General features: G+C 57.8%; 1 protein-coding gene across 50 annotated transcripts in view; it reads left to right on the top strand.

Annotated features, from left to right (window-relative positions):
* PCBP3 (poly(rC) binding protein 3) overlaps positions 1–13,779 on the top strand; it is a 286,767-nt gene extending 272,988 nt beyond the window's left edge. For 12 of the 50 annotated variants that reach the window (XM_055279975.2, XM_055279979.2, XM_063640461.1 and 9 more), the window contains 6 exons: positions 1,777–1,855; positions 2,647–2,706; positions 6,477–6,529; positions 9,620–9,701; positions 11,226–11,388; positions 12,963–13,779. In XM_055279975.2, the coding sequence (XP_055135950.1) occupies positions 1,777–1,855; positions 2,647–2,706; positions 6,477–6,529; positions 9,620–9,701; positions 11,226–11,388; positions 12,963–12,999 (474 nt within the window). In that variant the 3' untranslated portion in view covers positions 13,000–13,779. Of the gene's footprint in view, positions 1–1,776; positions 1,856–2,646; positions 2,707–3,389; positions 5,322–6,476; positions 6,530–7,375; positions 8,357–9,619; positions 9,702–11,218; positions 11,389–12,962 lie in introns of those variants that run through there. The other 38 variants (XM_063640468.1, XM_063640451.1, XM_063640444.1 and 35 more) reach the window with 21 other exon arrangements.
* Positions 13,780–16,674: the final 2,895 nt, after the last annotated feature.

The raw sequence follows: 16,674 nt of genomic DNA, 5'->3' as shown, positions 1-16,674 counted from the left end.
AGATGCTCAGGGAGCAAAGTCAGGCTGCAGCGACAAACACCCTACAATCTCATTGCTCTCCACTGAATGCAAAGGTGTGCCAGAGGCCATGGGCTTGCCATGGGGACCAGACTCCATCCTATGGGAGCAAGAAGAGGCCAGATGGGCTGCAGCACACCAGATGGCCCAGTCCTGCCAGGCCTGCCCTGCCCCCCAGCCCAGACCTGGCTGCAAGGCCAGGGGTTGGGGAAGGGCGGGGCTGGGGAGCAGCCCCCCGATCCTCCCAGGGTACTAGGTACTGAGGAAGGAAGGGCCTTTATCTTGACTCTGGGTGAACTCTTAGGGGACGGCTCCCAGCTCCTGAGAGGCCAAGTTCAAACCCACCCAGGAGCACACAGCTGGGAAAGCGCTGGGACCACAGTAGCCACATTTCTGACTGTGCTCCCTGGTGTCAGGGAACCCAGGTTCTGGGGTGGCCAGGGCAAGCATGGGGGTCTGGTCGGGTGCTCAGCAGCCGGCCTTCTCACGTGCAGACAGCAGCTCTGCTCCGAGCGCCCACACCCCCCAGCATTGGTGGCCTCTGTGGCAGCTTCTGCCACCCACACCCTGTGCAGTGAGGAAGCTGAACTGCCTGCCTGGCTGTGGGTCGCAGGAGTCCACACACAGCCACACTGGGATGCGTTTGGGTTGAATGTTCTGAAGGGAAAATGCTGGGGAGGTGGTGCCCTCCCCAAATGTGCCACCTCCCCCGCCTGCCGGGCAGCACCACAGAGGAGCTTTGCCCGGTGTCCTCCTGAGCCCCAGGACACCCTCTGCAGCACCCAGCCTTGACAGCCCCACTGGAGGCCTGTGGCTCCTGGGAAAGCCAGGCCTGGGGAGCATCATGCCCTCTGCTGAGCAGCCCTGGGCTCTCCAAACGGTGGAAGAATTTTGAGCCTCACCTTGCCACATTTACCATTATCTTCTGCTATTTTTAGTCTTTATTTAAGAAATGAGGCTCAGGTAAAATAACTTAAAAAATGGCATCAAAGCCCCCTTGAAAAGTCTTGTGGCCTGAGGATGGGAGGAGAAGGGCTGGGGGCAGCCTGCAGGGACCGGGGACACAGGCGGCTCCCAGCTGAGGGCCCGAGGCGTCCCTCCCTCATGCCTTCCACAGAACCTTCTAGCACTAGTGTTCTGTAATCCCAGGGAAGGCAAGATGCTCCTGGAGGTGACTAAAAGGCAGGTGTGTGGCCCCTCGGGTGTTCCCCCTACCCCAGGTCACCTCATGGGTAAAGCAAGGCCCTGCAGGGGAGGGGAGTGGGCCAGGCCTAGCACAGGGTGAGACCAGGGCGAGGTTTGCAAACTCATGCCTCTGTGGATCCCACAGGGGCTAGGCTGATTTTAGTGACTAGTGACTATTGACTTGCCCTTGAATCTCCCAGAAGCGCAGCTGGTCTTCCTCTGTGGCTCCCGGACTCCCCCAGACTCTCCATGGCCCACTGGCCCCGGCCTCCTGTCCACACCAGCCGGTGAGAGGGAGGCTGGGCCTGTCCAGGCTGGAGCTGCCAGGGAGCCAGGGAGAGAAGACAGCGGCTTCCGGAGCTGCCCTCTGCACGCCGGGCATTGGTCTGCTCACAGCCTGGGCTCCATTGGCTTCCCCCAGGCCAAGTCCTTGCATTCTCTTGCGTCTGCCATGTGTCCGCATGGCCCTCTTTCTATCTATCTGTGCAAAGTTCTTTTACTGCCGTTTTAATTTGGTGTGACTTGTACTCGATGACAATAACCTTCTTAGCTCTCATGTCCCTCCTACCCCAGCAGTTGACCAAGCTCCACCAGTTGGCCATGCAGCAAACCCCCTTTCCTCCCCTCGGACAGACCAACCCCGCTTTCCCCGGTACGTACCCAGCCCTTTTCTCACCTCCTTCTCTTCTCACCTGGGGACTTTCTCTTTCTGAGCTCTGTTATTCGGTGCAGTGTATAGAACACGTGCAGTTGGAGTTGTGAGTGCCGGTGGTGCAGGGTTCACATTGCAGCAGGCTTGCTGGGTCTGGGGCCAGGGACAGGGTGGGGGCGGGAGGTGGGTCTCGCTCCCACTGTGGGGGGCTAATTCACCTTACAGCTGGCCTTGCCATAGCCTTGCTCGTGAAGAGACGTCTGCCCACCGAGGGTCTGCGCTTGCTGGGCAGTGCCCTGTGCTGCCCGCAGTCTGTCCTGGATGGCCCTTCCTGCTGAGCGTACCCACTGGGCCACCCTGGAGGCTTTTCTCTCCAGGAGTGAGAGCACAGCAGACGTGGATGCTCTTCTGCAGGAAGCCACTGCGTATCCCAAGGTGGCACCCAGCCCTGCCCCAGGAGAGCAATGACCCGTGTCAGCCCTAGCCCAGTTGCTGTCATGAGGCTGTCAAGGGTGGCCATCCGTGGCAAGCCCACCCTGCCCCTGGCATGCCTGGCAGTTGGGTGTCCCTCCCTGCAGAGGTAGCACCATGCCTGTGGACAATCCCCCTCTCCTCCTGGCGTGCCTGGCAGCTAGGTGTCCCTCCCCGCAGAGGCAGTGCCATGCCTGTGGCCATGGCTGGAGAGAGCGTCGGTGCGTGCGCCAGTCATATTTTGAGCTTCCCTAGTTGAAGGGACCCTGCTTATCTCCTTGAGGGCAAAACATTAAACCTGTCTCTTCTTTGCTCTCCAGGAGAAAAGCTGCCTTTACACTCCTCCGAAGAAGCTCAAAATCTGATGGGCCAGTCATCAGGTAACACAAAGCCACACTGACAGGAGAGCAGGCCAGGGTGGCAGAGCAGAGCCCCAGTGGGAGGAGGTGTGGGGGCCCTCCTGCCGCAGCAGTTTACAGCTTCCATGGGAAGCTGTGGACCAGCCTCAGGTGCTGCCAAGGGCGTAGGTGGTGCCATGCTGCCACTGTGGCTGGATGGTGGGGCCTGAGGTGCTCAGAGCAGGGCACCCCGGCCATGGGAGGTGGCCGTGGGAGCAGGAAATAGAGGTCTCACCATGGTGCGCTTCGGAAACGGGTTTTGTAGGACTATGAGCAAACCCTTAAGGAGGAAGATCAGTCTGTGCTGGATTTGCCTGCACCCCTCCCAACTTGCATTAAAATGTTCATTCCTCGGATACTGTGGGGTAGCACATAGATTTGTAGGTTCAATGACCGAGGCCATGAAACAGACACAGTTGTTTGCCTGGGGCTTGGCGGGTTCCTAGGTGCCCGTGAAGAAGATGCCACACATGCACCACTCCTTGTGGCTCCATGTGCACATGGCCGGTGCCACAGTGGCTTCCTGGTGGCCAGGCAGGTGTCCTGTGATGACCCTCCCCTCACCAAGGCCCTGGGGACTGCAGTGCACACACATGACAGCCACAGCAGGGTTAAATTGAGTGGGCAGCGATGGGAGGTGTTTGTGGCCTCTTTGAATGTTGCAGCCAGGAGACTTCCAGCGTGGGCTTGGACTGCAGGTTGGGGCAGGCTCCTTTACCCCTGGTACCTGGAATGTCATCATCTTCATAAGAAACAGACTCACCTGGGCCATGCCGTCCTGAGATGAATGAACACATTGGCCGTGCCATCCTGAGATGAAGGAACACAACGGTCATGCTATCCTGAGATGAATGAACACCTGGGCCATGCCATCCTGAAATGAATGAACACATCGGCCATGCTGTCCTGAGATGGATAAACACCTGGTCCATGCCGTCCTGAGATGAATGAACACATCGGCCGTGCCATCCTGAGATGAAGGAACACAACGGTCATGCTATCCTGAGATGAATGAACACCTGGGCCATGCCATCCTGAAATGAATGAACACATCGGCCATGCTGTCCTGAGATGGATAAACACCTGGTCCATGCCGTCCTGAGATGAATGAACACATCGGCCATGCCGTCCTGAGATGAATGAACACATCGGCCATGCTGTCCTGAGATGAACAAACACCTGGGCCGTGCCGTCCTGAGATGAATGAACACATCGGCCATTCTGTCCTGAGATGAATGAACACCTGGGCCTTGCCATCCTGAGATGGATGGACACCTGGTCCATGCCGTCGTGAGATGAATAAACACATCAGCCATGCTGTCCTGAGATGAGTGAACACCTGAGCCATGGTGTTCTGAGATGAATGAACACATCAGCCATGCTGTCTTGAGATGAATGAACACATCAGCCATGCCATCCTGAGATGAATGAACACCTGGGCCATGCTGTCTTGAGATGAATGAACACATCAGCCATGCCATCTTGAGATGAATGAACACATCAGCCATGCCATCCTGAGATGAATGAACACATCGGCCATGCTGTCCTGAGATGAATGAACACCTGGGCCATGCTGTCTTGAGATGAATGAACACATCAGCCATGCTGTCCTGAGATGAATGAACACCTGGGCCATGCTGTCTTGAGATGAATGAACACATCAGCCATGCTGTCCTGAGATGAATGAACACCTGGGCCATGCTCTCTTGAGATGAATGGACACACCAGCCATACTCTCCTGAGAGGGATGAACACCTGGGCCTTGCCGTCCTGAGATGAATGAACACATTGACCATGCTGTCCTGAGATGAATGTCCTGGTTATGCAGACATTTCTTTATATTATTTGCTTAACTTTAGTGCCTCCTAGGAAGATTTCCCATACTTTCCTCCCTTCAATCAAAATATCCCAAGTTCAACAGGTCTATTCATCTAAGGTCTACTCTGTTCATCTCATCTAAGGTCTATTCATCTCTATTCATCTAAGGTCTCCTTTGTTCAGGAATTCCTGTCTAGGACTCAGCCAGGACCAAGGAAATCTTTTCAGTGACATTTTAAATATCACTGTTTATGGAATGTGTATAGATAGTTGAATAACCAAATAAGTGTTGTTTTGAAAGTATCTTTATTAAAAGAATATAAAGAACAGAAACTCTAGGCTTATATATGCAAAAGAAAAATAATGGAGAATTAGAGATGAATCGGTTCATTCAGCACCAGCTGATCCCCTCCTGTGCTGGACCGTCCCACAGGACTACGTCTGCCCTGTGGAGTCACTCCCTGCCAGGGAGACTGGCTGGCCACAGTGAGAGGATCCTCTGGTTGGTGGTGCCAGTACCATAAGACAAGATGAGAGGTGGCATTGTGGACAAACTGCCCCACCCAGGGCCCAGGGAGGGTGTGGCTGGCAGGGATGGGGCAGGGCAGAGGTGGTGGGGAGGAACAGGAGCTGTGTGGCTTTAACATGGAGTTGGGGGACACAGGAGGCGCCGTGAGGAAGTAGGAGCTCATTGGGAGTCTCCAGCCATTGGAGGTGCATTTTGGGGACCCCTCTGGTCTGTCTGGAACCTAGGCTGAGGGGCACAGCAGAGGCAGGAACCAGCAAGAGGGGAGCATGGGGGTGGGAGGAGGGTTCCCCAGTCTGGGGTATTCTGAAGGTACATCAGCCGGGCCTGCGATGGTTAGGAGGGGTGGATCCCGGGGTCTCCAGGGCCCAGGCTGAGCTGCAGAATCCGAGTCACGAGAACCACATGGGGCTGTAAGGGGAAGAGCAGAGTGTCAGTGTTAGGCTTGCGGGTTGGAGCCGCCACTTGTCCAGGAAATGGAGGTGCTGAACACGAAGAGCAGAGCAGCCTCTGGCCCCTCCTGTGCCAGTACTCATGGGGCTTGCAGCCTCCAAGCCAGAGCAAATATTGGACTTGAACTCTGAGAGGTTGTCTTTTATCTGATGGTACTAAGTGGAGATTTGTAAATGTAAAAACTTAGGCTTGATGATCAATTAGACCCATATCGTCACTCTTCGACAAAGAAAGGTATCTGTATAGAAATGTGCAACTTTTCATTGGCCCTAGCACTTCATTTTTGGCTCAGTGATGCAGTTAGTTCTCCTTGCTCCAAACTGGAAGAACTACCTGGTGGGCCTGAGCTGTCTGAGCCAGGCTATATGCAGACAGAGTTACATCAGAATCGGAATGAGAGGCAACTTTGCATGCTCTGCCATCTGCTGTTCCCTGCAGCAGGCCGAGGGGTGTCACAGGGAGGTGGGGCACTGTCGGGTAGAGCGGTGTGGGCCTCAGAACCAGTGGGGTCTCCTGAGAACTAAGGGAAAATGGGCACTCAGCATCAGTGTGACCAGCATGGCCTGTGCCCTGGGTGCTGCACAGAGACCGTGAGACATGCTGGATGGCCCTTCCCTTCAGCCGGGGGCCCACCAGGGTGGCTTTCCAAGGTGTCAAAAGAGAGTATACAAACATGACGGGAGTGAAGTCACGCTGCGCACAAAATGAAAGAAACAAAACGTCCCACTTGGGTCTCTCTTTCCTTCTTTTGAGAGAAGTTGGGACTAAGGAAATTGGGTGGCAGTTTGGGACTGGAAGCTCATAGGATCCTGGCCCTCTGGGCTGTGCTGACCCTCACACTTGGGCCAGCTCTACAGCCCTGTCTCACTTGACCCAGGAGAGTGGGGGCCAGGCACTGGAGTGTGACTGTTAGCAGCCTTCCACCAGCCTAACCATGTCCCCTTGGTATACCCAGGTCTGGACGCGAGCCCACCGGCCAGCACTCATGAGCTCACCATTCCCAATGATGTGAGTATGCCCCCTGTACCCGCCTGTCCCTGGGTAGAAACACCAGGAACAAGTGGCTGTCAGCTCTGCTGTCCTTTAGGCAGAGGGACCCACTGCTTGGTAATGCCTTTACCACCCCAACCCCACTGTTTGATCTGTGTCCTCGCTCCTTTCCTTTTTAAAGTGGGTTTAATGCCCATAAAAAGTTATGTGCTTTTACATACCTGAGATGTTGAACAAGCAACAGGCTAAAGGGGACTTCAGCTATTAATCAGTAGTCAGATGAGAGTTGGGCTGAGAACCCATGTTGCTGTGGAGGCACTGCCCTGGTACGGGTCAAACCTTGAAGAACAAGGTGGCCCGGGAATGCTCTAGAGTGGACCCACCCGCAGTATTATCTCCATGGGCCCTGGCCCCTCAGGAGGTTTGGGATTCTCCATGAGTTGGCTCCAACAGACTTGAAGTTGATTGGATGTCACAGACTTGTCTAGATTCCTTCTAGCACTCCTCAGTCCGTTCATGCCTTCAGCATACCTGAGGGTGTGGCCTTATGAGCTCCCTTCAACACACTCAGTCCTCCCCAGAGTAAGCACGGGTCTTGAGGATAGAGAAGACTATTCTCTGAATGCTTGACTTATCCACAAACTGAGAGACCAGGGAGGGCATGGGCCACATGTCCTTGAGGGATAGCTGCCAGAGCAGCAAGCAGAGTCCCTGTGTGGGCTGTGGAGATGGCTGCCCCACTTACAGCTCAAGCATCCAGGAGCCTTTTCTGCCCTAGAGCTGTGGACTTTGGGAACCTTCACTGTTGCCCCTTTACACCTGCTGGGCAGGAAATCTAAGCCCTGTTCCTTCCTTTCATACAAGTTGGCCATAGGAAGCACAGATTTGGCAGTTCAGGGAGACCACCAGTCCTGTGTGTGGAAGATGGACAGTGGAGCAGGAGAAAAAGAGGCAGAAGAGAGCAGGGTCGCCAGAGGAGCGGACCATGAGGCTGTCTGGCTGGTGCCACTGACCCACCTGAAGAGCTGTCTTCATTTGAGCCCCTCACGGCAATGTGCACTCTAGGCCTTCTTCTGTCCCCGTTACTGGTCAGGCACAGAGTCCCCATGTCTGCTAAAAGAAGTTCAGGACACTCATACTCCAGGCAGCTTTGTGGTCCAGCCTTCTGGCATCCCCAAGGATTTCTGAGGTTGGCCCAACTTGAAAGGCAGCAGCACAGAGCCATCTCCCCAGGTGTGGGGTGGCACAGCCAACTGGTCCCTGAATTCTTGGAGGGAGGGGATTTTTCCCCAACCCTTTCCCTCACTGCAGTGGTTCCTTGAGCATTTGGCTTCTGGCATCCTCCTGAGTCTTTTCCTCCAGGCAGTAAAGCCACCAGGCTTTTCCTTTGGGGTTTTCCTTCTTTGGTGAATCAGTGTTCACTAACACCAGGTTTGGTGCTCTTATCCAAACACTCATTTAAAATGGAAATGAGCTTTAAGAGGATGAGACATCGTTGGAGAGCTGGTCAACCTGTTTCCTGGGGTCTCCTTTGTACAGACGGATGCTGGTTTTCCCAGCTCTTCATCACTCACTTCCCATCCTCCTCCTGGGGATCTTCCTAGGGAAGAGACCCGCTTCTCAGAAGGAAGGCTGCTTCCTCTTATCCCAGTGCCTTTGGGTACAGCCTTCCATGCTTCTTCATGGAAAATGCTGTTGACGACACTGTCAGGGGCTTTCACCAGCACCCGCAGATTTCGTGGGGGATGTATCTGGGCTGCACCAGAGCTGATGTTCCTCACATGGTGGCTGCCTGCTACCTTCTTGGAGAAAAGGAAAAAATAAAATGGGTATGCTTGTTCTGAACTTGCCTGTCATCTCGTCCGAGTCCGTCTCTGGGTCACAGTTGGATCATGCTGCCTCAGTGTTCCTGCAGAAAGACACTGCTTGGAGGCAGGGACTCCTGAGACTCACAGGCTCCCCAGCACGGGCACTGGGGACATAGGCCAGTCCAAGGGCCCCAGCCCTTTGGTTCCCTTTCTGACGATCACTATGGGCCTCCCTCACCACCTATTTCAGTCCTTGCTCTTGGCCATGCAGGCACTGGTGCCTGTGGTCACCCCTGCTCTGCCCTAAGCAACGGTCACCCGCCCACCAAGGCTCATGCGCGTTTCCTTGGTTCTTAGCTGCAGAATCAGCCAGGCCTTCTGCTGGGGTCTCTAGGAGGAGAGGCTGCAATGGGAGCTGTTACTGCAGTTCCAGTGGAATTTGGCATTAACATCTGATTAGGAGGGGCCACATTATTTCAGAATATTTCCATCATTCTTCTTTGAATTTGCAATGGAGGCACACAAGGGTGAGGAGAGAGGAGGAGAAGAGTCTGCTAACTGCTGGCAGGGTTCGCAGGTGCAGGTGGGGCCAGGTGGGAGGCGCCCTTGGGCTGCAGGGCTCAGCCTAGAAGCCATCTTCCCCTGCACTGAGCCAGCCGGCCTAGGGCAGGGCAGGTGAAGGAGGTCCGACCTCCCCACATTCCCTTCTCATGGCGGAGAGTGCCAGTACAGAAGTCACAGTGCTGTTCACCTTGGCATTTGTGGCTAGGTGGGCATGCCCTGGCTGCTCAATGATGTCCCATCAGCATTCAGACCCCACAGCTGTGTGCAGAGGAGGGGAAAGGCCTGTGGCAAAGGCAGCACCCTCCAGAGCCTGGGGAGAGGGGCACGCTGAGCAGCACATCACAGGGAGCAGAGGGAGTGGGTGGGGTGAGAGCAGGAGGGGGATGCGTGCCAGGGCACAGCTGGAGCGAGGCAGTTAGAAGACAGGGGCAGACGGTTAAGAGAAGAGGGTAGGCCCTTTGTGCAGGAGGGGCAGGGAGATGCTTCCTCCAGCAGGCTCCAAGGAAAGATCCAACAGTACATGTGCATGAGGCTTTCAGTGCTGTGCACTTCAGCAGACACCACGCGCTCCAGCGCAGAAAGTGCTAGGGAGGAAAGTTGGCTGCGTGCTGGCCAAAGAGGGGTATAGGAAGTGGGGCAGTGTGAAAGCCCAGGAGCTCTCCCTCCTGGATGTTGGCATCTTACAGGGACCTGTGGTCATGCTGCCAAGTCAGCCACGTTCCCCCTCCCCACACAGGCCATGCTGCTGTCCCTGGCCCCCATCAGAGATGAGCCCTTCAGATCTCTCTGCCACCAGGGAGGAGGATGCAGCCAGGCAGGTGAATGTGGCCATGTGCCAATTAGGAAACCACCCTCCTGACCCCAGGGGCACACTCAGCACCACACACAGGCGTGAGCAGGGAGAGGGCTGGACTGTGGGTGGGGCCTTGGGAGATGTGGGTGGGGCCTGGGAGATGTGGGTGGGGTCTGAGAGGTGTAGGGGAGCCCAGAGATGCAGCAGGAGATAGAGGACTCCCAGCAGCCCTGGATTCTCTAGAGTGGGGGTCTCTGTGGATATCTACAAAGACTGAGGGTTCTGTAGTCCAGTGAGACAGCTGTCATTTCCTAGGTAACCAGCAGAGGTGGCCTCTAAGGTGGGCAGAGTTGAAACACCATAGGTCTCCTCAGGGACAGGGGCTGGCTGGCAGGGCACCTGTGTCCCACCATGGAGCTGCTGCTCACCCCACAGACTGAGCCCCTTCACGCTTGGAAGTGGATGTCCCTCCTGCATGCTGCCACATGGCCCAGCCCAGCCCTTCCATCCAGCATCTCACTGGCATAAGGACAGAAACCTGCTCCTGTCACTCAATTTCACCACCGTTCTGACACCCCAGCAGCCTCACAGGAGGTGGAAGTGGACTCCGCCTCAGGGCCCTCGGGGACCCGTGTGCCCAGCTGGCCTCCTGGCGCCCTGTGCTGGGTACCCTCCAGTCTGGGGCTCTCTCTGCCACAGGTCTGGCCACGTCTCTTTCCTGTCCAAGCTCCAGAGCTCTCATCCGTGGCCTATGCGTGCATGGAGGGACTCTGTTCCATCCAATGGTGGGCATTGAGAGATGCCATTGGCTCCTGTGCAGTCTTCTCTGGGGGCCCGAATTGTCCCTGAGGCCCCTCATGGCTGCCCCATACGCCCCGCCCTCCTCCCTCAGCTGCTTCAAGGAGCACCCTCATTCTTGATGACCGCCTTGGCCAGAGGCCACTATGTTCCATCTTTAAACAGGGGTCCCAACGGGGGAATGAAAGGAGGCGCCTGAATGGCTTCAGAGTTTAAGTTCAGCAAAAGCTAAGTTTTAGGCAGCAGCGAGTTTTGCTCTGGCTTCAAGCACACATTTCTTCTTGAGCATTTGTGATGCTGCCTGTCTGGGCAGAACTGGTCTCCCTGGGATGCGGCCAAGAAGGCGCAGACACCGCTGGGCCGTGGTGGAGCCTCCCTGCTCAGCCCCTGGCTGCCACCTGTGGGTCGCTCCTGGACCCCGGGGTGACCAGTGTGGAGCGCCCAGGCCGAGTGACTGTGGCCTTTTGGCTGGGTGGGCCTCCCACAGGAGTGGGGAGCAGGGCGGCTCTGAGAGGGGCCAGCAGAGGCACAGGTGCTCTCAGCCTGACCTCGGGCAGGTGGCCTGGATCAGGTACCACCTGCAGGCAGGTGTGGGTGGGGCCTCTCCGGGGTGTTGAGCTCGGGGCTTGGGGCAGAGTCCAAGGCTGGCGGCCCGTCCCACAGGCCCCCTCGGGCATGCTGCCCACAGGCTTCAGGGGTTGGCTTGGGCTCTTCTCTAAGAAATCCCCCGGTCCTTGTTTCTAGCTAATAGGCTGCATAATTGGACGCCAAGGGACCAAAATCAATGAAATTCGACAGATGTCTGGAGCTCAGATCAAAATCGCCAACGCCACTGAAGGGTCATCAGAGCGTCAGATCACCATCACGGGGACCCCGGCCAACATCAGCCTTGCCCAGTATCTCATCAACGCCAGGTGAGCGGCTCCCAAGGGCCTCTGAGAGACGCCCAGAAAGGGATGCACCAGCCGTCGTTACATCGCCTGGACGGTCGGGGGGTGGGAGGAGGCACAGTCTGGGCCATACTCTGCCTCCCCTTCTGCCCCCTCTGCTCCAGGCTGGATGGTAGGGACAGGATGGGATGGTGACAGCCTCCACATAGACAGGGGGCCGCCTCACTCTCCCAACCTCCCACCCGAAGCGTCTCCAGGGACAATCCCGGAGGCTAGAGCGGAAGGCAGGTGCTCCCGTGGCCCCAGACAGGCGGCCAGACCTATCCTGGAAGGCCTGACTCTTGTCCGCTCAGAGGTCTCCAGAAAGACCAATGTTTGGGGACTTTGCTGTTTTGCCTCCTTTTTCATTCTCATGGAAACTTGTAGGGACGGGCATGACAGGACTCTGCAGGCCGCTTCCTTCCATGGATCCCTGTGCACATGGGAGGGTCTAGAGCCACCTGGGTCCCTGTGACTGCACCCCACTCGGCCTCAAGCCAGTGCCCCACCCCCGCCAGGCATGCCGTACCACCAGCCCCCCCGCCAGGCATGCCGTACCACCAGCCCCCCCGCCAGGCATGCCGTACCACCAGCCCCGCCGGCCTCTGATGTAAGGAACATCCCTCCTCCCTCCCCAAGGATGTCCTACTGCAAGAGCCCTGAGCTGGGCTGGTGGGACGGGACGGGACGGGACGGGACGGGATGGGACTGGAGGGGAGGAGAGGGGAGGGGAGGGGAGGAGAGGGGAGGGGAGGGGAGAGGAGGAGAGGGGAGGGGAGGGGATGGGACGAGATGGGACTGGAGGGGAGGAGAGGGGAGGGGAGGAGAGGGGAAGGGAGGTGAGGGGAGGGGCCTCTGGGTGGACACAGCCCTGCATGGGCCTGGAACCCCTGTCCCGGTGACCCTTCTCCTACCTCCACGCCCAGTGAGTGGGTGAGGGGCTGCCTGGAGAGGACGAGGACACCCCCTGACTTTACCCACTGATGCCCCGCTGGGCTTCTGCCTCGATCCAGAGCCAGGTTGGGCCTCTTTCCATCCCTGTGGCCACAGGCCCGTGGGCAGGAGGCTGGGCAAACTGCAGCGTTGGCAAACCCAGGGCGAGCCTGGGGACGGGGCTGGTCAGGGAGATTCCCGCCTGCCAGATCGCATTACTGACAGCCCCACTGGGACCCGTGCTTCGGGCCAGATGGCTCTTACCCACATACACTTACTCCTGTGGCAACCAAAGCCCCTTCTCAGATGCCAGGTGTGAGGCTGGGAAGGCCCTGAGCACCCCCAAGGGCTGACCCGGGGCTGTGTCGGGGGCTCCACACGGGGAAGGCCTCAAGCCTCCATGCAGGGCTGGCTCACACACCTGGCGTGGTGATGGGCGTGGCGGGGACCAGGGTGGGGAAGAGGCCTGCGTGCTCTGCTGTGGTCTCCAGCTCAGGACCTCCTGAGCTGACCGGGACGGGCTGTCCCAGTGAGCACAGAGGCCACACAGCCCGGCCTCACGTCTGCCCACTGATGAGGGTGTTTGTTGTGACCGTCTCTCCCTCTCCTGCCTTTGTCTATTCCAGGCTGACGTCCGAGGTCACCGGGATGGGCACGCTCTAATCCTACCCAGCACCCTCTCCCCGCGTCACCCACCTGCCAGAGCCCAAGGTCCCCGGCTCTTGCACTCTGTACAGCCCACCTTCCCTGCCTCACAGATACCAATAGAGAGGTTTTCTTAATTCACAAAAGGACGTATGCCATGGAGAAACACACCCGCGCACACAGCCGCTCTCTACAGAGACTGCAGGCTCCACCGAGTCCCCCTTCAGTGTTATTTATGACACGCCGAGTCCCCCCTTCAGTGTTATTTTATTTATGACTTACGCTCCAGTCTGCCCATGCACCGGCATGCAGTGTTAATTATTTTAGAAATATTGTTCCTTGGTGTCAGCGTAGCTGTCTGTCGTAGGAGTTGGGTCGGCGTTCCGACAGCACTTCCTGTCCACCCTTCTCCTCTGCCATCCAGAACTCTCCAGAACTGTTGCCTGAGACCCCTCCTCTCTACACAGCCCTGCCGTGCTGACTCGGTTTCCCCTCAGAGCCAGTGTTGTCTGGGCTCGAGTTTCTGCCCCAGGTTGTGTGCTGGAATCGGGGGGTGGTTCTCCTGCCACCCATGGGGAGCACCAGGAGAGGAGGGTCGTGGAGGATGTTGGGGCTTTGACCCCAGGAGTGGGGTGGAGGGCAGAGCCTGCTGGGGGCCCTGCCTTCACAGAGATGCCACGTGCTGGGAAGGCTCTTGGGGTCCCCTGAGCGTCTTCCAGGGTGGCTGGAGAGCACAGACGCGCCAGGGAGCCCCCTCTGTGCTCCTCAGAGTTCAATAAATGTCGTGGCCCCTCCTCACCGGCTCTGGCTTGTCTCTGCGCCCCCCAATGCGCCCAGGCCCCGGCACTTCCTTCCCCTGGGGAGACATTGCCCTGAGCCCAGTGCTTATCGAGAAGCCTGGGTTTCTTCTCACGCACAGATACGATTTCATTCCCCCTTTCCACAACACACATAAGCACTTCTATTTGTACTTTGGCAAAACTACTTAAAATGACAAACACAAAAACACCATTCTTGCCCAGGCACCAAAATGCCAGTTCCTAATTCATGAGACTTACTCCCCTATAGCCGTTATGGGTACCAGAGGCCATGCCCGGTGACCCCCAGTGCTTCCACAGGTGGAGCCTGTCCGCCTCACACCTGCTTGGGGACAGTCCACGTGGCTCACTTGGCAGCCTGTGCTCACCTTAAGAAGCCTGGCTGTGCCCCTGCTCAATCCTGAAGCCCTGGGTGTGACTCAGGCCCTCCCCTCAGGTGATTAATCCCTAACCCAGGCCCAGGGAATGGGGGAGCCCCCAGGTGATTTATCAGGAAGGACAAGACACGGGATGGAGGGGGAGCCAGGCACCGGGGAGGGCAGGACTCGGGGACTCCTGTCCCAGCTCTGCAGGCTCAGGGCACCACCTCCACACCTGGATCCTGGTGTTCACAGGACCTTCTAGAAGGTGGTGGGCCTGGGGTGTGTGGACAGACATGGCTCAGTGAACCCTCACTGGAGGTGTCTGTCAAGAGTCAGCAGACCCAGGAGGATGGGAGTCTGGCCAGAACCTGGGGAGCCTCCAGGGTCCCAGGACAGCCTGCCCCAGGCTCCTAGCCAGCCACAAGGCACCCGCTCACAGGAGCGCTTTCCTGCCTGATCAGGCAGAAGCCGCCCTGTTTCCCAGACTCCACCTGGCCTGCCTCAGCTGCCTGGCCCGTGTGCCAGCCTGGAGGGCCCTGACTCAGCCTCCTGGACACACTCCTTGCCCACCCTCTGCCCCCGGGAGGAGGCTAGCAGGAGTGAGCCCAGCGTGGCACCTGGGCACACATGCTGGCACCTTAGGACTTAGGTTCCCACCGGTGGGGCCCAGACACCGGGATGCGGAAGACACAGGCCTTCCTCAGCACCTGTGTCAGCGGAGATGGTCAGTCAACAGCGTGGGTACAACTGACAATGACAGACGCCCTGGAAATGAGACACCACGAGAAGAGAGGAATCAAAATGTGATGATCATGGAAGGATCCCTAGAAAGTGCAGGCTGGGCAGGACCTAAGAAGGTAAGGGGTTAGTTGCTCACTCATCTGGAGGAAGAACAGTAGGCAATGGAGCATTCCTGGTGGTGGGGGGCACTCCAGGTAGAGGGAGCACTCCAGGTAGAGGAAGCACTCCAGTTGTGGGGGGCACTCCAGGTGGGGAACACTCCAGGTGGGGGGGGTCACTCCAGGTGGGGCAAAAACTCCAGGTGGAGGTGGGGAGCACTCCAGGTGGGAAGCATTCCAGTTGGGGCACTCCAGGTGGGGGAGCACTCCAGGTGGAGGTGGGGAGCACTCCAGGTGGCGGTGGGGAGCACTCCAGGTAGAGGGAACACTCCAGGTGTGGGGGGCATTACAGGTGGGGGGGGCACTCCAGGTGGGGCAAAAACTCCAGGTGGAGGTGGGGAGCACTGCAGGTAGAGATGGGGAGCACTTCCGGTGCGGGGAGCACTCCAGGTGAGGAACACTTCAGGTGGGGGGAGCATACTAGATGTGGGGAGCACATCAGGTGCAGGGGCAGCCAGAGCTGGGGTGGAAGGGAGCCCAGAGCAGGTGAGGAGGGGAGACGGGAGCTGGAGTAGCAGGGTGGGGGTTGTGCAGAACTCTCAGCCCCTCAGGACTCGGGAGGACAGAGGCACAGCAGAATCCAGAGCCCCAGCTGGGCGTGAGGGGGCCTGAGTGGGGACTCAGAGCCAGGGACCAGGCTCCAAACCAGAGCTGGAGGCATCCTGTCACTCAGGGCAACTCACAGGGCAGTGCCACCAGCATTGGTTGAGCACCTGTGTGGGCCTCACAGGAGGCACTGGACTCTCCTGTGATGGGAGACGCACAAAGTGGCAATTCTCAGTTCTAAGGAATCAAGTGAACATGAGCCTCACAGCCCTGCAGGTCAGCGGTTCCCATCCTGTGCCTTCTTACGTCTCCAGCAACCCAGCACCCGGTGCCCCTTCCCCACAGTGTGAGTCCCGGCTCCACGCACAACCACATGGTCAAGGCTTCGGGCTGAGGAAACGTACAAGCTTAGAACAAGGGGCGCTGAGGCACCCCAGCCCCGGTGGGCACGCATCATGGACGTGGGAAATGTGGCTGTTAGCTTCTGGAAGCCTATGGCCGAGTCTCCATCTAGCCCGGGCACTGGCACCTGGCCCAGGGCCACAGGGTCACGCCCTGTCACTTACAGCGAGTGTCCCCAGGTCGCCAGACATCCCCGCACCTCGGTGTCCTGTGGACACAGCAGGATCTATGCCCCCTGCTTCCTCAAGGACAGTGGGGTGTCTGTGACTGTCAGGAAAGGGGCAGGAATTGGCTGACTCCAGTGGCGTTAGGTAGATGCTCACAGTAATTGGAAAATAATTGGACTTTCTCATTAAGCAGCGCATGTACCCAGGGCTTTGTCAGAAGGGCGACATGTGAGTCCCTCAGTTGCTGAGACTGAGAAATGAACAGACAACAGAAATGGGTTGCTCACAATTCCGGAGACAGGGATGTCCGAGATGGAGGCGCTGGGTTCTGTGTCTGGTGAGGGCTGCCCTCTGCTTCCAAGGGTGCCTTGTTACCGTGACCTCGAGTGGAGGAACACTTCGCCCTCGCGGAGCAGGCCGGAGGGCTCCCTTCAGCCTCCTGTGGAAGAGCATTCGCCACCTCATCACCTCCCAGAAGGCCCACCTCTTACTACTGCTG

Source organism: Symphalangus syndactylus, chromosome 5, assembly GCF_028878055.3.
Source record: "Symphalangus syndactylus isolate Jambi chromosome 5, NHGRI_mSymSyn1-v2.1_pri, whole genome shotgun sequence".
NCBI classification, from domain to species: Eukaryota; Metazoa; Chordata; class Mammalia; order Primates; family Hylobatidae; genus Symphalangus; species Symphalangus syndactylus.
This window is presented reverse-complemented; position numbering and strand designations above follow the sequence as displayed.